Source organism: Dipodomys spectabilis, unplaced genomic scaffold (genome assembly GCF_019054845.1).
Source record: "Dipodomys spectabilis isolate Male_0828 unplaced genomic scaffold, ASM1905484v1 ptg000118l, whole genome shotgun sequence".
NCBI classification, from domain to species: Eukaryota; Metazoa; Chordata; class Mammalia; order Rodentia; family Heteromyidae; genus Dipodomys; species Dipodomys spectabilis.
In genome coordinates, this window is record NW_024870795.1 from 962,953 (window position 1) to 988,413 (window position 25,461).

General features: G+C 44.4%; 1 protein-coding gene across 3 annotated transcripts; it reads left to right on the forward strand.

The window, feature by feature from the left end:
- The first annotated feature begins 760 nt into the window (after window positions 1-760).
- Window positions 761-25,461, forward strand: Otud3 (OTU deubiquitinase 3). 3 transcript variants are annotated; one of them, XM_042688684.1, is made up of 8 exons: window positions 761-1,053; window positions 7,553-7,701; window positions 12,509-12,621; window positions 17,114-17,236; window positions 20,742-20,873; window positions 21,465-21,561; window positions 23,169-23,362; window positions 24,455-25,461. In XM_042688684.1, exons 1-8 carry the CDS (start codon window positions 830-832, stop codon window positions 24,629-24,631), a joined length of 1,209 nt encoding a protein of 402 aa, XP_042544618.1. In that variant the 5' UTR covers window positions 761-829; the 3' UTR covers window positions 24,632-25,461. The 3 variants fall into 3 exon arrangements, with proteins under 3 accessions (XP_042544618.1, XP_042544619.1, XP_042544620.1); XM_042688685.1 differs by having other exon boundaries at window positions 975-1,039; XM_042688686.1 differs by lacking the exon at window positions 12,509-12,621 and having other exon boundaries at window positions 975-1,039.

Consider the following 25,461-nt stretch of genomic DNA (forward strand, 5'->3'; position numbering starts at 1 on the left):
GGGGAGGAAGCAGTATTCTTGGGCAGAACAAGTACCACTCCCTGGAGTTAGGAGAGAAGATGGAGAGCTGGAGAGTGCAGCATTAAATAAAGTATCTTGGCTTTGGAATCTGAGCAAAGCTTTGCCTCCGAGGTCAGTGATTTTGCGATTACTTAACTTCTTGGGTTGTTTGCTAGAATTTCAGAGTAATCCAACAATGAGTCCTGCGAGAAGGCCTATGGGGCTTGAACTCTGGGCCTAGGGATTATCCCTGCGTTTTTTTTCTCTCTCTCTCAAGGCTGGTGCTCTACCATTTGAGTCACAGCTCCATCTCTGGCATTTTGGTGGTTAACTGGAGGTCAGAGTCTCATGGACTTTCCTGTCCAGGCTGTCAGATCCTCAGATCTCAGCTTCCTGAGTAGCTTGGATTATAGATAGGCGTGAGCCACCCGCGCCCGGCACCCCTTTCCCTTTAATTCTCCTTGTTTTACTAACTTGTACTGCTTCTCTCCTCTCCCACACTTAACATCCAACTCCTCTTCTGGTTTGGTTTCCTCCGGTTCCACCAGCTGCTCACCGCCCACCACTAGAGGGGGGAAGAGAACCAACCAGCTGCGTGCCTCTCTACCCCTCCCGGCTTCTCTCTATGGCACCTGCCTGACAGACCTCTGAAGTGAGGTGTGAATGTGTGTGCGTGCGTGGGTGTGATCCTATCACGTGACCAGGGTGCCCGGCGCCCGCGCAGGCGCAGGAGCCTCCCTGCCGTCGCCGGGCTGTTCCCCGCGCCGCTCCAGCCGCCCGGCGGTCCCGCCGCTTCTCCCGCTGCCGCTGCGGGACGCGGGTCAGGGCCATGTCCCGAAAGCAGACGGTGGCGAGGAGCCGGCCGGGCAGCGGCAGCCGGAAAGCCGAGGCCGAGCGCAAGCGGGACGAGCGGGCGGCGCGTCGGGCCCTGGCGAAGGAGCGGCGGAACCGGCCGGAGCCCGGCGGCGGCGGCGGCTGCGAGGAGGAGTTCGTCAGCTTCGCCAACCAGCTGCAGGCCCTGGGGCTGAAGCTGCGGGAGGTGCCGGGGGACGGGTGAGGCGGGCCGGGGACGCGGGGCCGGCCCGGCGCGGGGCGCGGGGCGTGGGGCCAGATCCTGAGGCGGAGCGGGCCCGCCCCGGGCGCTCGCCCCGGGGGTCCCCAGAGTGGACGCGGGAGCCGGGCCGCCGGGGGCCGGGAGGTGACATTTCAGCCGAGGCCTGCGGGGAGGGGCTGTCACCCCCACGATGACCCAAGGAAGAGGTGGTGGAAGCTCGGGCGAGCCGGGTGATGCCGTCTCCCGAGTGCTTGCTGTGGGCCCCCTCCCCTCCGTCCCTGATCATCTGGGAGACGCGATCTGCGGGGGTCTGCCCCGCCAGGGGTAGCGGCCCTGATCCTCACTTCCTCCCGTCTTTGTTTCTCCTCGTAGCCAAAGTACCCCAAGTCCGCGTGGGGTTTGGACCGGAATCCCAATCCAGCTGTCTAAGGGGACGGGGGAAGAATGAATGGGGGCTGGAAGGAGAGGATGGAAGAAGGGAAGGAAAAGTAACTTCAGGACAGAGTTACGGATGCAGGAGCATGGATCCAGGAGAAGGAACAGGGTTAGGGAGAGAGGGAGGAAGAAGAGCAGTTAGCATCCTCTTTGCAGAGACAGGTTTAAAGGACTCTGGTTCCCACATGTATCACTGTCTGAGTCTGGGGGAAATAGGGGGAGTGAACACTTTCCTGGGATTTGAACTTAGGTCCTGTGCTTTCTGGGCAGGCATTGTAGCCTACCCTCCTCTTGGTTGGGCAGCAGGAAGAAGGAGCTAAGAGACCATGTAGAATCGCCTTTCATGTAAATTGCGAAAGAAGGAGTTTTTCTTTTTTCTTTTGTTGGTCATGGGGCCTGAACTCTGGGCCTGGGCACTGTCCCTCAGCAGTTCAGATCAAGGCTAAGTAGCACTTGAGCCATAGCACCACTTCCCACTTTTTCTGCTTATGTGGTGCTGAGGAATCAAACCCGGGGCCTCACGCATGCAAGGCAAGTATTCTACCACTGAACCACCTTCCTAGCCCCAGAAGGGGTTTTCTTGATTTCACATTACACTGCAGCTACTGATCAAGCCTTAACTGGTCCTAATTCGTGCTTCCCACTTTTTTCTTCAGTGCTTTGAGGTGTGGTGATTGACCCATCCTCTTGCCTTGGTGTTTTTTTTTTTTTTTGGGTCCGGTCGTGGGGCCTGAACTCTGGGCCTGGGCGCTGATCCTCAGCTCTTTAGCTCAAGGCTAGCGCTCTACCACTTGAGCCACACAGTGCCACTTCCGGCTTTTTTCTTATGTGGTGCTGAGGAATTGAACCCAGGGCCTCGAGCATGCAAGGCAAGTGCTCTACCACTGAGCCGCCTTCCCAGCCCCTTGCCTTGGTGTTTTAAGCGATAGTTTGCACTTGGTTGTGTTTACAGTTACATAGGATGTATTCAGTACTCACCAGTTAATTCATTACACATTGTTTAGAAAGGTGCTGGGGGTAGGTTTGATGACAGAATTATATAAGATGCTCATCACCTAGCAGAAAGCCAAGAGGAGATCTCCAGTATTTTGGTTTTAGGACCATTTGTGTTCTTAAAATGTGCATGGATGAAAGTGTCATGATGAAACCCATTAAAAATGTGTAGTTCTTTTTTTTTTTTTTTGTCAGCTGTGGGGTTTGAACTCTGGGCTTGGGCGCTGTCCCTCAGCTCTTCAGCTCAAGGCTAGCACTCTACCACTTGAGCCATTGTACTTCCAGTTTTCTGAGTGGTTTATTGGAGATAAGAGTCATGAACTTTCCTGCCCAGGTTGGCTTTAAACCGTAATCCTCAGATTTCAGCCTCCTGAATAGCTAGGATTACAGGCGTGAGCCACCAGTGCCTGGCTTAAAGGTGCAGTTCTTTACCCAAGCTTAGAATGCTGAAAAAGAATTACGGTGGAACCCATGATCTGATTTTTCATTTTTTTTTTTTTTGTGTGTCGGTCGTGGGGCTTGAACTCTGGGCCTGGGCGCTGTCCTTCAGCTCTTCAGCTCAAGGCGAGTGCTCTACCACTTGAGCTACAGTGCCAGTTCCGGTTTTCTGGTGGTTTATTGGAGATAGGAGTCTCACGGTCTCTCCTGCCCGGGCTGGCTTTGAACCGCGATCCTCAGATCTCAGCCTCCTGAGTAGCTAGGATTACAGGCGTGAGCCACCAGCGCCCGGCTGATTTTTCATTTTTAAAATATGACTCTAGCTATTTTTACTGTATTAAAGGGTAAGGGATAGACTTTTGTTGTCTTTTTTGTTGGTTGTGGGGCTTGAACTCAGGTCCTGGGCACTGTCCCTGAGCCTCTTTGTGCTCAATACTAGTGCTCTACTACTTGAGCCACAGTGCCACCTCCAGCTTTTTTCTTATGTGGTGCTGAGGAATTGAACCCAGGGCCTCAGGCATACAAGACAAGCTCTCTACCACTGAGCCACCTTCCCTCCAGGTTTTTTTTTTTTGTGTTGTTGGTTGTGGGGCCTGAACTCTGGGCCTGGGGCTGTCTCTCAGCTCTTCAGCTCAAGGCTAGCACTCTACCATTTGAGCCACAGTGTCACTTCCGGCTTTTTCTGCTTATGTGGTGCTGAGGAATCGAACCTGGGGCCTCTATGCATGCAAGGCAAGCACTCTACCACTGAACCGCCTTCCCACCCCCCCTCCCCCCCTTTCCAGTTTTTGAGTGGTTTGTTAGAGATAAGAGTCTCATGGGGACTTTTCTGGCTTTGAACTATGATCCTCAGACCTCAGCCTCCTGAATAGCTAGGATTATAGGTGTAAACCACCAGCAGTGAGGCACAGGTTTAAAACACGTACATTCCATTAGCTATCCATACTTGATGTATGAGTGTTCACCCATAGATCACATGGCTTCTAGAGAGCACCATACATTGAGATGAGAATGAAGATGGTCAAAGTAGCATTTTGTTTTTGAACCTTCAGAAATCCTAAGAAGGTCTTAGAAGAGTTTTCCTTTCTACTTCCCCAAAGCTTTGGGACACATTTTGAAAACAGCTAACATAAAAAAGTACATTTTTGCCAGGCACTGGTGGCTCATGCCTGTAATCCTAGTTACTTAGGAGGCTGAGATCTGAGGATCATGGTTCAAAGTCAGCCTGGGCAGGAAAAGTCATGAGACTCTGCTCTCCATCAGAAAACCGAAAGTGGCACTGTAGCTCAAGTGGTAGAGCGCTGGCCTTGAGCTCAGGGATAGCGGCCAGGCCCAGAGTTCAAGCCCCATGACTGACAAAAAAAAAAAAAAAAATCTTGATTGTAGTGTTACTATGGAGAAAAAGGTGGTGAACACTTCTGAAAATGGTGGTCAGGAAGGCTCCTTGCTCATTTGGCAAATACTCATTGAGTAAAATGTGCTAGGTGTCTCTTAGCTTGGGTCAGGATCTGATCAGATAGGATTGCAGCTAGGCAAGAGAAATAACAGGTTGTAGTATGCACAGGCCCAGGAGTACTATAGTTCTGAAAGATGTACAAGTTGTAGCGTTGGAGGGCATGGCTCAGTTGGCAGAGTACTAGCCAGTAGTAAAAGTATGTATCCAGTTTGAGTCCCAGTTTTGCACCTTAGGAAAAAAAATAGACGAGAAGATGTACAAGTTGCGCAGGATCATAGGAGTATAGGTGTAGACGTAAGGGGAGATGAGGTGAAGAGGCTAGCTTGACTTGAATTCTTATGTATCTCACTTCTGAGGTTCTGTTTTTGGACAGTGTTATATCCAGCGTCTGATCCGGCTCCATGAACCTAACCTCCTGTCACTACTTCTTTAATTGGGTGCTACGAGGTATAACACAGATGTGGTTGCCTGTATATATGCTGTTGAGAAGTATCAGATTCTTTCCTGTGTTAGTATTTATTGAGTAGTCTTAGGGTAAAAATACAATGAAGTTATGGTACTCTACAAAATGAAGGTTGATAATCCCTACTCTCTCCATTGTGGTATGATGACAGTTTGAGTAACCTGAGATAGCATTGTGCTGTAGGCATGTACCCTGTGGGAAACATGGTACTTGCAGAGTTCTGTAATTGCTTGTTTTTCTGAGCTTGAATGCAAGACTTTACACCTATCCCTTAAGCACAGTGGTACTTAAGTAGGGATGATCTTGCCTCCCAGAGGGTTTTTGGCAATGCCTGGAAACATTGTTGGTTGTCACAGCTGGTGGGAGGGAGGTGGTTGGTGGTGTGCTGCTGGCATCTGGAGAGCCATGGGCAAGGGTGCTCCTGAGTATCCGCAGTGCTAGGAGCAGCCTTGTCAACCAAGGGTTATCCCCAGTGTCCACGGTGTGCAGCCCACTGTGTGTGTGTGGCTCAGGTAAACTGCTGCATCTCCTAGAGGTCCTCAGGGAAATGGTGCTGCGTTCTGTTCTTGCCAGGCTTCCTGAGGGAACCCAGCTCACTAGTGTTTGTTTCCTGTATCACTACCTGTAATCCTATCAGAAAAGCAAGTGGTTTCAGGTTATCTTTTTTTTTTTGGGTCAGTCGTGGGCTTGAACTCAGGGCTTGGGTTCTGTCCCTGAGCCTCTCTGTGCTCAAGGCTAGCACTCTACCACTTGAGCCATAGTGCCACTTCCAGTTTTTTCTGTTTATGTGGTACTGAGGAATCAAACCCATGGCTTCATGCATGCTAGGCAAGCACTCTACCACTAAGTCACATTTCCAGCCCCTTAGGTTATCTTGACTTGTTTTTAGTGGGCTCAAAGTTTGGTAAAGGAGATACGTATTAGGATAAGCTTAACAGTTGGTTCTCTCATTTCTGAAACCTTGGGGTAACTATGGCAAACAACTTGGCATTAACATTTGAGAGAAAGTGCAGGCTAGAGCCAGGTGGCTTAGGTTTGAATCCCTGATCCACCACCTACCGTTTTTGTGACCTTGGGCAAGTTGCCCCAAGGTTGGTAATAGTAGCTCATAGAATTGTAAAGACTAAGCTTGGAGTACACGTGAGTGAGGTGTTCCTAGCAGTCCTTGGCACATTGTAAGAACTGCCTCGGTGGTGGTTTTGGTGTTTTTTTTCTTGTGTATTTCTGTGTGTATGGTGCACTGATGATCATGGTTAAGTTCATGGAGTATATTTAATTTCATACCTATTTTTAGACTTTATGAGCATTTGCCCATGTTACTGAAAGTTCTTATCAAGCATGTTACTGAGAATGTTGTGAATTTAGGTATATTAAACATGAAATAACTACATTTATAATTTTATGCAAAATCATCCCTTTTAGACTAGATTGAAGAGTAGATTGCTGGTGGCAGATGCTAAAGGTTTAAGAAGTTTGAGAGAAACCAGGTGTCTGTGGCTTACGCCTGTAATCCTAGCTACTTAGGAGGCTGAGATCAGAGGATTGCAGTTCAGAGCTAGCCTGGGCAGGAAAGTCTGTGAGACTGAGAGCTAGCCTTGAGCTGAAGAGCTCAGGGACAGCACCCTCGCCCAGAATTTAAGCCCCATGACCAACAAAAATAAAAAAAAGGTGGCCATGGTTAGATTTTAGCAATAAGCACCCTACTCTAGTGTATAGAACTTCTTATTCCAAATCCTTCTAGAATCTTGTCTCAAGTAGTCACACAACATCTTGATTTCTCATTTATAGACTCTCCCTTAAATACTCCCAAGTACCAATCCGTATACTGTAGAAGAGATTGCTGCTGCTATATAACTTTCTATGAAAAACCTTTCTTAGTTGAAAAACAAAACCTGTCTCTCTTACACAGGTCTGAAATTTTTCTGAAGGTGATGAATTTATGTTTTAGAATTAGAATATCATAGTTTCTCATTTGGGAGTATTAACAGCTTGGTATCAAACTGGCTTCAGAGTGGTTCCAGTTTCTTTGGTTTTTAAGAGAATTAGATTGGAATTGTCTCCCTTATCTGGGCCTCTGTGATATAATTTGGAATTTCAGGAGCCTTTGAGGGATTTGAAAATGAAGACAACTTTTGGAGTTCCTCATTATTTGCATTTTAATTTTAGAACAACAAAATGCAGTATTTAAACCTGGCATTGCTCTTACCCAGGTACAAGGGTCTGGCTGGGATGTCTTTCTGGGTCACAGCTGTTTGTCATTTGGGTGCCTTCTCATAGCTTTGCCCACTCATTAAGTGGATTGGGAGGTTTTCATACTGCTATCTTTTGAGTACCTTTTGTTAAATGAATGATTCTCTAGCTTGGTTCAGATAAGAAGTTACAGACAGGACATCCTTTTGGAAGGGGATCTGGGAATGTTAGTCCTTAGGCCTGGAATGACCTTTAAGGTCTGCATCCTATGTTACCAGCTCCACTTGTTGAAGAGATGATGCTCAGAGAAATCAGTGGTTTTCTACTCTTGGTTGCCTCTCAGGAAAGCAATGCAGTTGCAAAGCTATCTTAGGGCTGTCCCTGTGGCCTTTGGTACTGTTGAGCTGAGGTGTTATTTCTGAGCATGAAAGAGTACCATGGATGGCTTGGCACAAAGCATCACTGTTTTAGATGAATTAAGCTCATTTTTGAGAGGTCTTGATCACCATTTTTGTTTTGACAGCAATTGCCTGTTCAGAGCCCTTGGTGATCAACTGGAGGGACACTCACGAAATCATCTCAAGCACCGACAAGAGACAGTAGACTACATGGTAAAGCAGCGGGAGGATTTTGAACCCTTTGTAGAAGATGACATTCCTTTTGAGAAGCATGGTAGGTTCACTGTAGGACACCAGATCCTTCAGGAGTAAAGCATTGGGTAATTAAACCCATCAGCATCCTCTACTTTCTACCTGGGGGTTGGTTATATAAGCTATGGCATTAGTTTATTCCACAAATACTCATTTTCATATTCTGTAATAAGCAGCATGCTCAGTATTGGGAGTAAATTTTGAGTATGTGAACTTAATAAAAGTGATGAGTTTGGTGGCTGAGTGGTAGAGAACTTTGCCTGTATGAACCAACCAGTTGATTAACAAAACATGTTAAGTGACCTGAAAAGCTGGTCATGAAATCTATATCTGTATCAGTATCTAGATCTGTTTGGTTTTTATTCCTATACCGGGGCCTGCTCAGGGTCAGGGTGTTGTCCCTTAGCTTTTTCACTCAAGGCTGGCGCTTAATCATTTGAACCACATCTCCACTTCCAGCTTTTTTGTACTTAATTGCAGGTAAGAGTCCCACAGACTTTCCTACCCAGGCTGACTTTGAACTTTGATTCTCACATCTTAGCCTCCTGAGCAGCTAAGGAGTACAGGTGTGAGCCACCAGCATCCAGCTATGTATCTTTCAAAAGTTGTATACTTAAAGCAGTAGAAAAGACCTAGAAAGATACTGACATCCTATGATCATTTTTTCTTGACCTCTAAATTTCTATAAAAAGAAAACAATAAAAGCAACTATCTGAAAGCATTCTTTTTTGTAAAGATTAAATTAGATAACAAAGTAAGCTCTTAGTAAATTATCTGGGATGATGGGACTACCAGCATTTTAAAATTGTCTTCTGTAGGTGTTTTGATTATTTATTTATTTATTTATTTGGGTCTAGTCATGGGGCCTGAACTCTGGGCCTGGGTGCTGTCCCTCAGGTCTTCAGCTCAAGGCCAGCGCTCTACCACTTGAGCCACAGCAGCACTTCTGGCCTTTTTTTTTCCCTTCTGCTTATGTGGTGCTGAGGAATCGAACCCAGGGCCTCAGGCATGCAAAGCAAGTGCTCTACCACTGAGCCACCTTCCCAGCCCCTATTTATTTATTTATTTATTTATATCATGGGGCCTGAACTCTGGGTCTCGGCACCATCCCTCAGCTCTTCAGCTGGCAGCAGGCGCTCTACCACTTGAGCCACACACCACTTCTGGCTTTTTCTGCTTATGTGGTGCTGAGGAATTGAACACAGGGCTTCATGCATGCAAGGCAAGCACTCTACCACTGAGCCACCTTCCCAGCTCAAGGTGTTTTGATTTTTAAGTCATCATTTCTTTTATAATCAGAAAAATCACTAATGTCACATTAATTTCTCATCAAAAACCCAAACATAATTTACTTTCTTTGAGACAAGTTAACTAATGGTTTTAACTAGTTCCTATCTAGCATGCACAAATCAAAACTGTGATGAACCTTTAAATTTCATCACATACTTGCTGAGGGTTTACTGTCCTAGGTGCTGACATTTATGTTTTATGAATAGCATTCTTGTCCCAGAGCTTATATTTATCTCTTATCAGAAAAGAGAACCATTTCTATGTTTTGATAACTAAGTCTGGAGCCATCATGAGTGGACCTGGATGAAGACTGGGGAGGGAGGTTAGTTTGGAGGCCCGCCACACTGGCCAGGTGAGAGAAGAGGAGGGAAGGTCTGCATAGAGACAGCTCCTGAGCATAGGCCCACTCCAGGATGAGTTTGGTAGTGTAACCAAGAGGACTTACTGGAGGTGATGGGGGAAGATGCAATGGGGAAGCTGAGGCTGGTCTGAAGTGTGTGCTTGGAGAACATCTTTGCAGCAGCAGGATGAAGATGCATGCTTGGGAGTCATGTGATCAGTGACCTCAGTGCTCTTCTCATTCCTCAAAAATCCATTTATTAGACACTGGACACAGCAGCAAAACTGGTGTGTAGTTTATGGTTGTCTCTGAGTTATAGTGGTCTTGGTGGGTAGTTTATGATTGTCAGAGTTGTAGTGGTCTTGGTGGGTAGTTTATACCTGTTACTAAGGTGTAGTGGTCTCTCTTGTGTGTTTACTTAGTCTAGCAGACACATTTTATCAAAGAGTAGAAACAGTTTATCAGAGTCAGCATTTATAGGTGTATGGATGGGGTAAATTTTGTAGTTTAATGTTGTATAAAGTGAACTATCTTGTTGAATACGGTTGCACAATCCTGTAATCCCAATGCTGGGGAAGGTAAGGCAGGAGGCTTGTAAAGTCAAGCCCAGCCTGGGCTACATAGCAAGTTCAAGGCAAGCCTGAGTTATAGAAAGACCTTGTCCCTCAAAACAAAAATGAAATAATTATGTCATTTTCCTGGTTAAAAGTATCACTTTGATTGTAATGAGTTTTTATTGGGTGATGTGAAATTCCATTTTGAACATTGATAGGGAAATGGGAGTGTGAGGTTTAAACCTTCAGTTGCTAATGAGGTGGTGTCACTTTAGATATGCAGTGGAAAGGTCTTTCTTGAAATTCCACAGACTGGCAAAACAAATGAAAAGAAGCATAGGTCTGTACATTCTCCTGCGCGTTGGTTGAAGGTCAGGTCAGACTCATTACGCTTGTTTTAATGTCTGGCTGCATGTCATATTATTAACGTATTGAGGGCAGAGAAAAGACTTTGTTTCTGTGGAAACCCTGAACATCTGGTAGACAATAATGTAATAATTGCTGATAAATAGACAAATGGCTCACTTAACTAGAGACTTGATTTACGCTGGTATTTGACTGTGTCTTTAGGTTCAGCCCTTGCCTGCAAATCATGGCTTCAGAGAGTGAGCACATCTTTTTCTAACTGTACAAACATCAGGACCAGAAACCTGAGTGTTCTGAATGCCTCATCTCCCTGCTTCCTCTTCCAGTCATTCATTGTGTCTGTCACTTCTGCCTCAGTAGTTGTTCCCTCTTCTGGTGGCCATTTTCCCAGAATCCTCAGTGCTTGATCCTTTTAGCCTCTTCCACATCGCAGCAGGATGGTGGTCTGGATGTGCTCTCTAACTGAAACCTGCTGGTGGCTTTCCTTGATCTCAAGATAGTTTGAGCTTTTTAGCCCATCATGACCCATGATTTTCCTTCTTCTCCCTTTATCTCTTGCCATTTCCCCTGATCTCAGCATCCCAAGTTCCTGCCATACAATTCAGTCCAGTCTCTCTTGTGTCTGCTGGGAAGGTCACCCATTGTTCTCTGCTAACTCCTACTTATCCTTGTCAGCTTAGTTGTCAGAGCTGAGAAGTTAGTCTCATTCACCTTTTTTCTCTCTCCTTATTACCACATCCTGGGACCTAGAGTTAGTCAAACTTGCTTTTTTTTTTTTTTTAAGTACTTACAGAACTCAGTCACAGCTATAGTTTTGCAGGGAAAGGCACCAGGCCAAAAGCAGCCAAAGGAGTCAATCACTGGTGGCTTATTCCTGTAATTATCCTAGCTACTAAGGAGGCTGAGATCTGAGGATCATAGTTTGAAGTTAGACTGGGCAGGAAAGTCACTAAGACTCTTATATCCAAGTAACCACCAAAAAGCTAGAAGTGGAGCTGTGGCTCAAGTGATAGAGTGCTAGCCTTGAGCACAAAAGCTGAGGGACTGCTCCCAGGCCCTGAGTTCAAGTCCCAGGACCAGCACAAAAAGAAAAAAAAATTAGCCAAAGGGAGAGATATATAGGTCAGTCTGAAAGCTTGCTTTGTCCTCAAGTATTATCCTCTTGGCATTTATGTATGACAGTATGTGATGTGTTGTCACCCAGGGAAGATTATCCCAGCCATATTCCAGCTTTGGTATCCAGAGATACCCCCTTCCCCTTATTGATTGCTTGCTGTTGGTAAAGGATGGATGTCAGGTGTGGTTCTAGAGCTAATCATAGGAGACACACTCTTTTCTCCCTTGAAAATTGTAACTGGTAGAGACCTGGGATAAAGGGCAACCTCCCTTTGAAAAAGGTATAATCCTTGTTACATATCCTTACTGAAGCGTGTGCATTAGTAGTGCCAGTAAACTCTTTGAGGACAAACTCGTAGAATGATCTAAAGCTAGGTCTTTCCAGATTTCCTGGGTGAAATCTCTGCTCATTGGTTCTGTGACCTTGGGCAGTTACATACTGTTCTGCATTTCAGTTTTTTCTCTTGTCAAGTAGCATGCATACTAATCCTTCCAGGGGGTTTTTTAAGGATAAATGATGGGCCTTAAGACATCACTGCAGATCTGGGAGCTAGTGCCAACTCTGCCTGGTTGGGTGGGAGTCAGGGTTGACAGAATAGCTTGTATGTTGTCAGTGACCTCATCTGGGACACTATTGACACTACCCATGTCTGCATTGCTTGTATGGCAGGAAGTGGACGCCAGTATTAAAAAGCTTTGTTGGTAGTTACTGTGGAAGGTTTTTGAAGTATTTTTTAACTTTGAAGTGCCCCACCCCTTAAGTTTAAAGTTGGAAGTTCTTCCCTCCTTGATTTGTTGGTTGCAATTGGTTTAAGTAAAGGTGTTCTAAAGAAGCAAAACCAAGTAAATGAGAAATGATCAGAGCAGTACAAGATGCATGTGTTATAAGCACCTTAGTACACGCTCATGGGTCTTGTGTTTGTTGTGCCTTGTAGATATATATGAAGTACTTAGTGACTGTTCATTGATGGGTTAATGGATGGGTCCTTCTGTAATGAATGAGTGCTCTCCTGAGTAGCAGTGTGCATGTGGTTCACCCAGCTCAATATCCACACTGAATATGCAGGCACCTGGCCTTGTTTTGAACTTAAATACCAAAGCATGTGTGCATTTGGAGTTTTTTCATTATGAAGGCTTTATTTTTCTTTTTTATTTCCATGCAGTGGCCAGTTTGGCAAAGCCTGGTACTTTTGCTGGCAATGATGCAATTGTAGCCTTTGCAAGAAATCATCAGTTGAATGTGGTGATTCATCAGCTTAATGCCCCTTTGTGGCAGGTAGGTCACCTATTCAAGAATTTACCTACATCGTTAGCTTTGGGGATGCTTGAGATGATGGGGCTTGACCTGTGATGTTGAACTACCCAGAATTATGTGGACCAGGAGCCTGACCAAGGCCAAGGATCTGTGATGACTTGGAATTAGTCCTTGTGTTATATACAGATAGAGCCTAGAGTCTAATTCAGAAATCTTAAAATGCTGTAAATGTTGTCCAGCAGTCAGTTAATTGGGTAGTTTGGAAACAGAGGCTCTAATGTGGAAGTACCTTAGGTAATTCCATAAAAACCTGAAGTGAGAAGGGGTCAATGCCTACCAGTTCTAGTTTTGATGGACACACATTCCCATGTGTGTTTTTGGGCTTTTTTAGGGGTAACAAACAGACTACACTCATTATAGTGACATAATTGTTTATCTTGTGCTGTAGATAGCCAGCTTTATTTCTGTCATCTGTGGAGGGGTACATATTGGTTTTGTTGTTTCTTCTGTGGCAAAAAAAGATTTTACACAAATACAGAGTCTTGATAGGATGACAGACACATTGTTAAGCCATTCTGTGATTCCTTTCCCCTCCTCCTATCCTGAAGTATCTGGTCATCAACTCTTCTCACCATTCTTTATCTTTGGTTTTTGGTTTTGGTTTTTCTTGGGTCCAGTTGTGGGGCCTGAACTCTGGGCCTGGGCACTGTCCCTCAGCTCTTCAGCTCAAGGCTAGCGCTCTACCACTTGAGCCACAGCACCACTTCCGGCTTTTTTCTTTTTGCTTATGTGGTGCTGAGGAATCAAACCCAGGGCCTCAGGCATGCAAGGCAAGCGCTCTACCACTGAGCCACCTTCCCAACCCATCATTCTTTATCTTTGGTATCCTAAATTAATTAACCTCAGCTTCCAAACAAGCCTTAAAACCAAATGTTCTGGGGTGTGGAAAATAGAAGGTGGAGCTGCAGGCTCTCCAGGCTCTCAAGGCTCTCCATGGTCTCTGAGCTCTCAGGCTGGGTCCTCAGGCCCTTACTCTTTCCCAGGGAATTCAGAGGCTTTTTGTTACTTTGAAGCTTAGCTTCTGAAGACTGGGCATGTGATTTCTGTTATCCCCTGCTCCACCACTTTGCCATTCTAACTTATTCTTTAATTAGAACCTTCAAACTTTAGAAAAACTAGAAAATCAGAAAAGATGATAAAGGCAAGAAAAAATCACATTATCTAGGGATTATTGTTGATAACATGTTAGTGTGTATCCATGGTCCCCCCCACACACTTAGCTATGTCATTGAAAAGATTCCTGTCACAGCACTTTTACAACATCTTAAACGTATCTATACATGCATACACAAACTTACATTTACTGTTGTCATAAAGGTTATGGTACCATTTTTCAAATGCCACCTACGTATACTTCTTTTTAAATTGCTTAGTCCTGGCTTCTGCTCATTTAAAAATAAAGGTCAGCCGAGAACCAACAGGCTGTGGCTCATGTGAAATAGGGAAATAGCTAAGAAACATGAGATCCAATTAAAAAATGGGCACTGGTAGCTTACACCTATAATCTTAACTACTCAGGAAGCTGAGATCTGAGGATCACTGTTCAAAGCCAGCTCAGGCAGGAAAGTTAGCTTCTTTATCTCTGTCAAAAAGCCAGAAGTGAACTGTGACTTAATTGGAATAGCACTAGCCTTCAGCACAAAAGGTCAAGGATAGCGCTCAAGTCCCAAGTTCAGGCCCCAGGACAGGCACCAAAAAACAAAACAAAACAAAGGTCAGGTTTATAGATACACTTTACATATTACCAATGTACCCTTAATTTTTTCAGTCATAGAGGTTTAGACTTGGCCTCATGCTTTATTTATTTATTTATTTATTTATTTTGGGTCCGGTGGTGGGGCCTGAACTCGGCCTGGGCGCTGTCCCTCAGCTCTTCAGCTTAAGGCTAGCGCTTTACCACTTGAGCCACAATGCTACTTCGGGCTTTTTTTCCCCTGCTTGTGTGTTGCTGAGGAATCGAACCCAGGGCCTCAGGCATGCAAGGCAAGCGCTCTACCACTGAGCCACCTTCCCAGCCCCTGGCCTCATTCTTTATATGCAAGGGCTCTACCACTTGAGCCATCCTCACTCCCAGGACCCTAGCATTTTTTTTTTGGCTGATTATTTATCAGGAAAGGTCTCACTTTTTGCCTGGAATGGTCAGGAATTGTGAGCTTTCTATGTCTCCTAAGCAGCTGGGCTTTCAGGTATGAGGATCCTTCAGAATTCATCCTTTTCAGGGTGCAAGTCTGGGTTTGACTAGTATAGTTCTGTAACTGATGTGAATCTGCATTGCTCTCATGACCCAGTGCTGCCTTCACAGCCCACTGACACTCTCCCCTGCCCCAGGGCCAATTCACATAAAAACCTCTCCTCTGGCCCTTTCTCAAAGTGCACATAGCTCCTGGTAAGACTAATAGCTGCCCTTGTTTTATTACACTTAGACTTCAGGCCCCCCCTCCCCCCCTCTGTGCTCCTTGTATCTCTGACTCTGCTCAGTGTTACTTGGTGCCTTATTGAAGTCTGATCTAACTTGTTGGGATCTCTGTCTCCTCTCCTTTTGTCCTCTTCATCCCTCCTAACAGTAACCACCACTGTCAACATAAGCCTAGTTCTACGGTAAAGTGGGTATCTGTGCCCTTTATAGTGCCTGCCCCTCCTTGGCCTCTGCTAACCACTCTCTGATTTGTCTCCTACAGCTTTACCTTCCCAGGATGTCACTCAATGGGAGAATTCAGCCTTTTGTGTCTACATAAAGGCCTTTTAACAACATTATGTTACAACAAAATGAATTATTCTCCCCTAGTTGATGAGGAATTGTGATCTAGTGAGCAGGAGTGAAACAGTAGCTGTTTTCTTTGGGGGCCCGTGTTGCCAGATGTCTAACAGCAACTAGAGCGATCGTATTTCTTTCTAATGATCTGTGAGCTAAGAGTACTCTACTCTCTAGTTACAATTTTTGTTGTTCAACGTTTACTGTTAGCAGAAGTTATCAAAATCATTTGAATGTGTATGGCATAATGAGCCTTACTTTTATTTCCACTGGATCACCCCCATGTTCCTTCTTGTGTAATGAAACTTCTTATAAAATTTTTAAGAATTGAAACTGCCTTGGTTGCTGCTGTTGTAGTAAGAGTTCTTGAATTAGTGATGAGGCTCACACTAACAACAGCATTCTTTCTCCTGGTGACAAATGGGGTGTACACTCCTGTGAATGGTCTAGACCTGTCATCAGTTCATGAAAATCAGCTGACAGTTTTGGTGACTGCTGGGGGTTTTCCTGTTTGTAAAGTGTAGGTATTATAACTCAGAGTGTACATGCTTCAGGGGATGTGCCACTCAGTCCATAAGCCTTTGTTCCCTGTGTTCTTCTTGGGAGACAAAGGGAGTGACCACTACATGTTGGGACTTAAATATCCTATTAGAGCAAATTTGAATACTCCTGGGCATCTGGATCTGTGTTGTCAAAACACAGGGCCGCACACCTGGGAAGGTGGATTTTGCTTTATAAACCTTTACTTATTTTTTACACAAGCCATGACTGAGCAGTTTGAAGTATATGTAGCTTCCTGTTTGTCTCATGGTTTTTGCTGTTTTTAGACCATAGACATTGTTTAAATTAGCAGGAGCATCATACTATCTGTGATTTTGAGTAAAATCAGAAAGCAGGTGCTGATGTTGTGGAGTTTTAGCAACAAGCTACTGGGGTTTCTAAGGGACAGTGCTAGAATTTTAGTTTCTGTGTACATGGAGGTTTTGGAATGTTTGTGCAGACTAGACCTTAGAGCTTCTGTAAGCATGACTTCAAAGAGCCCTCTCTTGCTGTGTATACCCCGGTTTGTTCACATGGATGCTTTGTGCGTGGGACCTGCAGGGTTGTGTAGTACTGTGGGTCTGCCCTATTATATGTAACACTGTTTTGAAATTGATGTGAAGATTTGGTTGTTGCTGTCAGTAGTCTCACTATGAGGTTGATGAGAAATGATCTTTTTGCTCTACGAATGGGTTGATTTACTATGAGACAAATGAAGTGCTGGATCAAACCATCCATCCAGTCCTATGGCTCCCTTTCAGGACCCTTGGAGAAGTCCCAGCAGTTCATACTCATTTTCTCAAGGTCCAGCAGAGATGAAGATTCCACAAGTCTGTGTCTCTCCTAGCCCTTCCCCATTACAAAGAGGCTGTGTATTTAAGGGCCAAAGAGGTATTAAAACCTCTGACATGTAAGCTTATTTAACTTTACTGTAAACTTGCTCCTGAGTATTGAATGTGCTTTTAAATAGATATATTTCCATATTGTTAACATATTCAGTAAGCACATAGAAGGCTATGAGGATGGGACAGAGAGGAGTCTGAAATTGATTGACACATCCTAGGCACATTCCCAATTAGAGTCTGTTAATGGGGCTTCCGGGCTTCCTGGCCCAAAACAGTGTCACCCAGATCCTCAGTGGCCTCTGCCTTTTGCTTGCAGATTCGGGGTACAGACAAAAGCAGTGTGAGGGAGTTGCACATTGCCTATCGCTATGGAGAGCACTATGACAGCGTTCGGAGGATCAATGACAACTCAGAAGCACCTGCGCATCTCCAGACTGATGTGAGTGAGGCCTTGGTTTTGTGTGTTCTACAGGAAGCAGGGCCAGAGATGTACTTCCTGGATCTGGAAAGTAGTATACTGGTTTGTTTTGTTTTAGTAGAAAGTTTATGGATCTGTGGGTTTGATTATTTCCAACTTTTTTGTGTAAATGAAAAAGATGGATAAAACAGCTTGTTAACCTTTTGCTTTCTCACCATAAGCTAAAAGCTATGATTACAGGCATATAAAGTCTGTGAAATTTAAAAATTATTCTCATGTTTTAAAGTTGAAACATACCTATATTATATTAGGAAATCAGAAAAAAATAAAGAAGGAAATAAAAATTCATGCAAACTACCTGGATGCAAATTTTATTACTGTTTTGGTAGATTTGGTAAATTTCTTTTTTTTTTCTTTTTTCTCTTTTCTTTTTCTTTTTTTTTTGCCAGTCCTGGGGCTTGAAATCAAGGCCTGGGTACTGTCCCTGAGCTTCTTTTGCTCAAGGCTAGCATCTACCACTTGAGCCACAGTGCCGCTTTTGGTTTTTTCTGTTTTTGTGGTACTGAAGAATTGAACCCAGGGCTTCATGCACGCTATGCAAGCACTGTCCCACCAAGCCACATTCCCAGCCCCAGAGGATGGTTGAGATTAAATGATTTATATAGTTTTATTTCTTGATCTTTTTGATTAATATTATATAAGCCTTTTCTGATTAACATTATTGCTATCTTCTATTTATTTATTTATTTGTTTGTTTGTTTGTTTGTGGGTCTTGGGGCCTGAACTCTGGGCCTAGATGCTGTCCTTGAGCTATTCAGCTCAAGGTGAGCACTCTGTCACTTGAGCTACAGTGCCACTTCTGGTTTTCTGGTGGTTAATTGGAGATAAGAGTCTCACAGACTTTCCTGCCTGGGCTGGCTTTGAACTGTGATCTTCAGATCTCAACCTCCTAAGTAGCTATGATTACAGGTGTGAGTCACCAACGCCCGGCTTGATTGACATTATCATGTAAGCTTTTTCTAAGGGCATCATTTTTTATTTTTTTAGACTTGGGGTTTGAACTCAGGGCTTTGTTCTTGCTAGTTAGGCTGTCTATAATGCACACCACACTTCCAGTCCTTTTGTTCATTGATAATTTTTGACATGAGGTCTCAGCTTCCTGCTTAGATGCATACCTGGACCTGATCTTCCTAATAACTTTGGCTTCCCACTGTAGCTAGGATAGCAGGCATGCTACTACTTCTTCACTCTTCCCCTACTTCCTCTCCCCCCCTCCCCCAGCACTGTCCCTGAGCTTATTTTGCTCAAGGCTAGCATTCTACCAATTGAACCCCAGTGCCACTTCCGGCTTTTTCTGTTTATGTGGTACTGAGGTACAGGGCTTCATGTATACTAGCAAGCATTCTACCTCTAAGCCACATTCCCAGTCTCCCAACTTCTTCTTCTTCTTCTTCTTCTTTTTGGGGGGGTTCTGGTTATGGGGCCTGGACTCTGAGCCTGGGCGCTGCCCCTCAGCTCTTCAGCTCAAGGCTAGCGCTCTACCACTGGAGCCACAGCGCCACTTCCGGCTTTTTTCTTTTTGCTTATATGGTGCTGAGGAATCGAACCCAGGGCCTCAAGCATGCAAGGCAAGCACTCTACCACTGAGCCACCTTCCCAGCGCTCCCAACTTCTTTTGAGATGGGAGTCCCTTGAACTTTCTGCGCAGGCTGACCTGGAATTACTCTGCCCCATCTTAAGCCTCATGTAACTAAGATGACAAGCATGTGCCATGTGTCCGACTATTGGTTGAGAACAGGTCTTGTGAGCTTTTCTGCCAGGACTGACCTTGAACTGAGTTTTCCTAATCTTGGCCACTAAGTAGCCAGGCAATGTGAATCATTAGTGACCAGCTTGCATTTCTTTCATTAGTCAGGTTATGCATCATTTCCCATGTTTAAGGCCTATTTGTATTTTGTGTGAATTGTTAGTGTTTCCAAACTTGTGGATTATATCTAGGACTGGAATTGCTAGGTTGTATGGTCAATTCTAAATTTTACTGTTGGAGGAACTGCCAGGCTTTTCCAGAACCCCACAGTGGCTACAGTGCTTTTTTTTTTTTTTTGGGTCCGGTCATGGGCCTGAACTTGGGCCTGGGCGCTGTCCCTCAGCTCTTCAGCTCAAGGCTAGCGCTCTACCACTTGAGCCAGAGTGCCACTTGCAGCCTTTTTCTTTTTGCTTATGTGGTGCTGAGGAATCGAACCCAGGGCTTCATGCATGTAAGGCAAGCGCTCTACCACTGAGCCACCTTCTCCGCCCGTAATGAGTTCTTTATATATTTTAGATAGTAGATTCTTAGAAAATACATGATTTGCCAAAATTCTTTCTGTTTGAAGTAGTTTTGATGTTGTTATTGTTGATCCTCCTGTTTTCCCCCAAAATATGTAATTATCTCATTTGTAAGTAGTGAGTTTTTCTTCCTGAGTTTTATATTTTTAATTTTGTTGTCCTGGCTAATTGCATTGACTGTAGCCTCTAAAGTATTAACTAATAACAGGGTTAGTGAAAATCCTATGTTCCTTACTTTAATTGGAATGAAGATAATCATTCTGTGAGTTTGCAGTGTTGACTAGTTATACCCATAGTACAAAGACTTCAGCTTGTTTGTAGTTATTCACCATTGTAAGTAACATTATTATGAGCACTTTTACATAAATCCTCTATTTGTAGTGTTATTTTCTCTGGGAGCATTCCAAAGCTGTGTAATTGCTAAATCAATTGGTGTTGACAGTGCCAAGTTGTTCAGGTATAATTTTACAATAGATCATTTTGTATGAACAGTCTAAGGTGCTCATTGTTGGACTTCATTAATATTTTATGTGCGAAAGTAACATAGAAACATTTACCAATCTCTTTCATTACAGGGAAGCAGAAGGAGAAGGTTGGATAGTTACAGGGGGATGATTTTTAGCTTTTCTGATTCAGGCTTCAGTCATAAAGGCGTCTTTGACTTCAAGCCAACTGCTCTTTGTTGCTTTAGAATTTGGACTGACAGGTTCCCGTGTGGTAGAGTGCACCTGAGGTGATGATGTGAGTCACGTTGTGCCATGTATCCCAGAGTTCACAGATAATCAGACAGGGCCTTGGACCACATGAGAGTTGAGTGTATGTTTCTTCATGCATTGATCTGTAAAGCTCAGCAAGTGAAGCCTGGAGGATCTGCTTCTGTTCTGCTCATAGGTCGGGAAATGAGCTGAGGCTAAAGTATGCTATTCAGTCAGCGGCCATTGCCACAGTGTTGATGTCTAGAAACTGGGAACATTCATGCTGTTCCTACTGATGGGTTCATCTGGTCTCTTGGGCCAGCTTATGTTCTGCTGTGGCCTAGAATCTCTGCGTGTGTTTGGGACTTAGCTGTTCAGTGCTGTGCTTTTCATATTGTTTGTAGACTCTTCCCTCCTACAAATTTGAATGTTTTAATATTAGAGTCTCTTTCTGTGTTGAAGATAAATGGGGTTTGGTTGTTGAGCTTTCTTTTTTCCTTTAGTTTCAGATGCTTCATCAAAGTGAATCAAATAAGAAAGAAAAGATCAAGACAAAGGGAGCTGACTTTGAAGATGACTTGAGAGATGAAGTAGAGGATGCTGTTCAGAAAGTCTGCAATGCCACCGGATGTTCAGTTAGTATTCCTTTCATGCAGTAGAGCTTTGTCCACAGGGCTGGGCATGTGGCTTACCTGCTACTGTTATAGCATCACTAGTATGCCAGCACCAGCCTGGCCAAGACAGGTGTGCAGTTAGGTGATATGGGATGTCTTAATGAGCTTGAGCTGTCCTGAGAGGACTTAATGTGAGCTGGTCGTTCATTTCCTCATTTGCTAGACTTTACTCAATACTTCTCAAAGCGCTACGGGGTCAATTTAATTTTTTTGGACTAGTATGTTATACTAATAAAGGTGTAGTTTCATAGAGGGAATCAATTTATAAATATATTTTGAGTGGTTATTTCACATGACTGTTGCTATTGGTATTTTCTAAGTGGAAAGGTCTTGAAACCTCGTGTCCATCTTTGTATTTAAGTCAGGAGGTGAAAGCAGGAGCATTTGAGTTCATAACCATCCTAGGCTACAAAGTGAGATTCCCACCTCCCCCCAAAAAAACCCAAAACTATCAATAAAATAACATCATTGTGTTGATGAGCTTGATAAAGCAGAACTAGATAGAAAAGTGTATCTAGAGTCTTAAAGTGTGTTTCTTTGTTTCCTGGATAGGATTTTAATTTAATAGTCCAGAACCTGGAAGCCGAAAATTACAATATTGAATCTGCAATAATTGCCATGCTTCAGATGAACCAAGGGAAAAGAAATAGTAAGTCCGTGATAGCTGTTTATAAGCTTCCTAATTGGCTCTGTTGGTGATGTCAACCTAATTGATCATTTAGTTTATTGAAGTCCTTCATGTGCTGTTTTGTTTCCCCTTAATCCTGGATCTGCATGGAGAAGGTAATTGGGGTTGGAGAAGGAACAGTGGAGTCAGATAGGCCAGCTGGCCTACAATTACATGTGGGGTGGGGTGAGAGTTATGCAGGAGTGCATGGAAGATACCCGATCTAGTCTTGGGGGTAGAGAGTGACAGGGAAGACTACCCCCTAGAAATAGGATATCTTTGTAAAATTCAAAAGACATGTGGAAGGGTGAGATACCTTTATTTGGAAATTTTTATGATACTAGCATACTATCAGCTAAAGATCATTTAGATAGCTTTTCTGTAAGCTAAGTTTAATTTTGACTCAGAGGAAGGAAGGAAGGAAGGAAGATGACTTCTCAAGTTACTTACGTAAACTTTTTCCACGTGATCAAGTACATTAACATCCACTTCACGTGTTTGCTGTGCCTCTGTCAAACACAAGGACCTTGGTTTTTGTGGTGTTGAACAGCACTGTCCAGTACATGCACTCCCAGTATGGCGGGACTTGATGTGTAGGGAATAAGGTGGGCATTTTAAATGGCGTTTACTTTAAATTAATTTTAATTGCCACATGTGACTGGTGGCTGCTGGGTTGGATGTCATCACTTGAGAACTTCTTCTGGGGTTTGTGTACAAATGAAAGATTTCTCTCTGAAAATTCATTTTAAAAAGTAGTTTTAAGGAACCAAACCCTTCTGCTGTCAGGAAGCTGATTACAAGCTTCCTTGTGATCACAAGGTTAATATTCATCCTTTAGCTCTACCAAGTATTTTGTCCCTTGTTCCCAATCTGTTTACATGAAATGGAATTTTGTTTCTTCAGAAAGTGATCTGGGGCTCACGGGATGCTGGGTAATTTATAGCATTGGGTTGTACCTCTGTCAGGTTCTTGGGTTTGTCCCTCCCCCCCTCCCTTCTTCCCTCCCGTCAGTCTGTCCTTCCTTCCTTCCTTCCTTCCTTCCTTCCTTCCTCCCTCCCTCCCTCCCTCCCTCCCTCCCTTCCTTCCTGTGTATCTTTCTCCTTCCCTCCCCTCTCTCTCATCTCTTCTCTTCTTTTCTTTTCTTTTTTTTTTTTTTTGCTGGTCGTGGGGCCTGAACTCTGGCCTGGGCGCTGTTCCTCAGCTCTTCAGCTCAAGGCTAGCGCTCTACCACTTGAGGCACTGTGCCACTTCCAGCTTTTTCTGCTTATGTGGTGCTGAGGAATCGAACCCAGGGCCTCATGCATCCAAGGCAAACACTCTAACACTGAGCCAACTACCCAGCCCCTTTTCTTTTCTTTTCTTTTCTTTTTGTTGGTCATGGGCTTGAACTCAGACCTGGGTGATGTCCCTGAGCTTTTTGCTCAAGGCTTGTGCAGCTCTACTTCTAGTTTTCTGGTGGTTAGTTGGAGATAAACGTCTCATGGATATTTGAACCTTGATCCTCAAATCGCACCCTTGTGAGATTATAAGTGTGAACCACCAGTGCCTGGCTAAATTCTTGGTTTTAATAACATGCTTTTCTTTGGAAGGTGCAGAGGAGAGCCTTGAAAACCTTGAGCCCAGTGGCCGATCACTGAAGCTGAGTGGCCTGTTATGGGAGGAGGGTGGCAGCGGCTCCAGAATCTTTGGAAATCAGGGCTTAAATGAAGGCAAGACTGAAAACAATAAGGCACAGGCTATCCCCTGTGAAGAAAACAAAGCAAATAAAAACCAGCTCCCAAAGGTAGGAAGGAGAGGCAGACAGGCAAATGGGGTGTTGCTGAAGTTTTGTTGCCAGATATGGGGAGTTGAAAGTTCACTTTCTTTTTTCTTTTTTTGGTTGTGGGGCTTGATCATAGGGTCTTGGCACTGTCCCTGAGTTCAAGGCCAGCACACTACTACTTTGAGCTACAGCACTATTTGTCATTTTCTGGTGGTCAATTGGAGATAAGAGTCCCACAGACTTTCCTGCCTGGGCTGGCTTTGAACCATGATTTTCAGATCTCAGCATCCTGAGTTGCTAGGATTACAGGCGTGAAGTTCATTTTCATGTGTCTTTCTTTTGATTTGTTATATGAATAGTGGAAAGGGGTGGAAAATGGTTCAGGGAAGAGGGGCGGGGATGCATAAAATTCTCAAGCAGAATGAATGCCTTGTACTGTGGGGCCACACATGTGGGAGGATCCAAATGCTGAAAAATCGTCCTGTGTTCACTGGCGGAAACTACCTTCTCTGCCTAGTGTTCCTGTGTGATGGCGCTTCCTGGCATGTACACACCGTTATTTTATTTATTTATTTGTCAGTCATGGGCTTGAACTCTGGGCCTGGGAGCTGTCCCTGAGCTCTTCAGCTGAAGGCTAGGGCAAATGGGGGGTTGCTGAAATTTTGTGCCAGATATGAGGAGTTGAAAGTTAATTTTCTTTTTTCTTTCTTTCTTTATTTTTTTTGGTTGTGGGGCTTGAACACAGCGTCTTGGCACTGTCCCTGAGTTCAAGGCTAGCACACTACTACTTTGAGCCACAGCGCCACTTCCAGTTTTCTGGTGGTCAATTGGAGATAAGAATCTCATAGTCTTTCCTGCCTGGGCTGGCTTTGAACTGCGATCCTCAGATCTCAGCTTCCTGAGTAGCTAGGATTATAGACGTGAGCCACCGGTGCCCGGCCCTCTTTGGGTAATTTGGGGAGAAGGAGTTGATTTTTTTTGCTATGTCAGCAAGGAGATATACTTTGCAAAGCAAATTTGAGCAGTAATGGAAAATAAATTGTTTTTGGTCTCGAGCTGCTAACAGGCAGCCTGACTCAGCTGTGCTGGTGACTCAGTGGTGGTCTCTTGCAGGTCACAAACAAGCAACGGAGGGAGCAGCAGCGGCTAGAAAAGAAGAAACGACAGGAGGAGAGACACCGCCAGAAAGCCCTGGAGAGCAGGAGTAGCCATGGGGACAGTAGCAGAAGCGAAGCAGATGTGAACACACAGGTCACCTTGGTGAAGACCTTCGCTGCTCTCAACATCTGACTCTGGCGTCCTGTGAGCCAATGAATGCTTTGAACCAGGCTTTCCAGGGAGGCCATCATGGGACAGTATGAAACCCACCAACAGCCCACACAAGCTCACACTCCGTTAGTTTTTTTCAGCCTGCCTCTTTGTTCAGGATTTTGTCAGTGCTGTGCTTGATTAGACCAGGAAAGCCTTGCCCTGAGAATCAGAGTTCAGTGACTCTGGGATTGCCCCTTCACCCTTGGGGTGAGTTTGCTGTATTGTTTATGAAATAGTTTGAGTAATTGTTAGAAATTCGGAATGACCAACTCCTCAGTTTCATTTTTCAGGCAAATGTTAACATAAAGGGTGATTTATTAATGAACTCAGGAATATGTTTAGATTTTTATTTTCTTCTTATTCAAGTTACTCAGAAAAGAATCCAGGAAGTGATTTTCCAAAGTAATGTGATTGGCAGGGTGGCCTGCGGCTACCCTGAACAGCTCTGTTTCCCTCCCGCCTGTCTCTGGTGTGGTCTCAGATAGTGTAGTTGTGCGGAGGGCTCACCCACACTTGAGCCATGCAGTGGGTGAGGCCTGGGCTCTGCTAAGAAGTCTACAGTGGGGATGAGTTTTGGGTGTTTTTTTTTCTTGATAATCAAGAAGGGAGAAGTCAGGGGACTCCTGGGTTTTTGCCTGGGAAGATCCTAAAGAAATGACCTGCTTTCACAGGAGAAGTTAGGAAGAATATCTAAGGCTTTTCATTTTAAACACCTATGTTTTCTTCCCTGCTAATCTAGACTTAGATGCCTTCAGAGAAATAAATGGTAATTTGACCTTCCTAGGTCAAATTAGTATGTGGAAATGAAA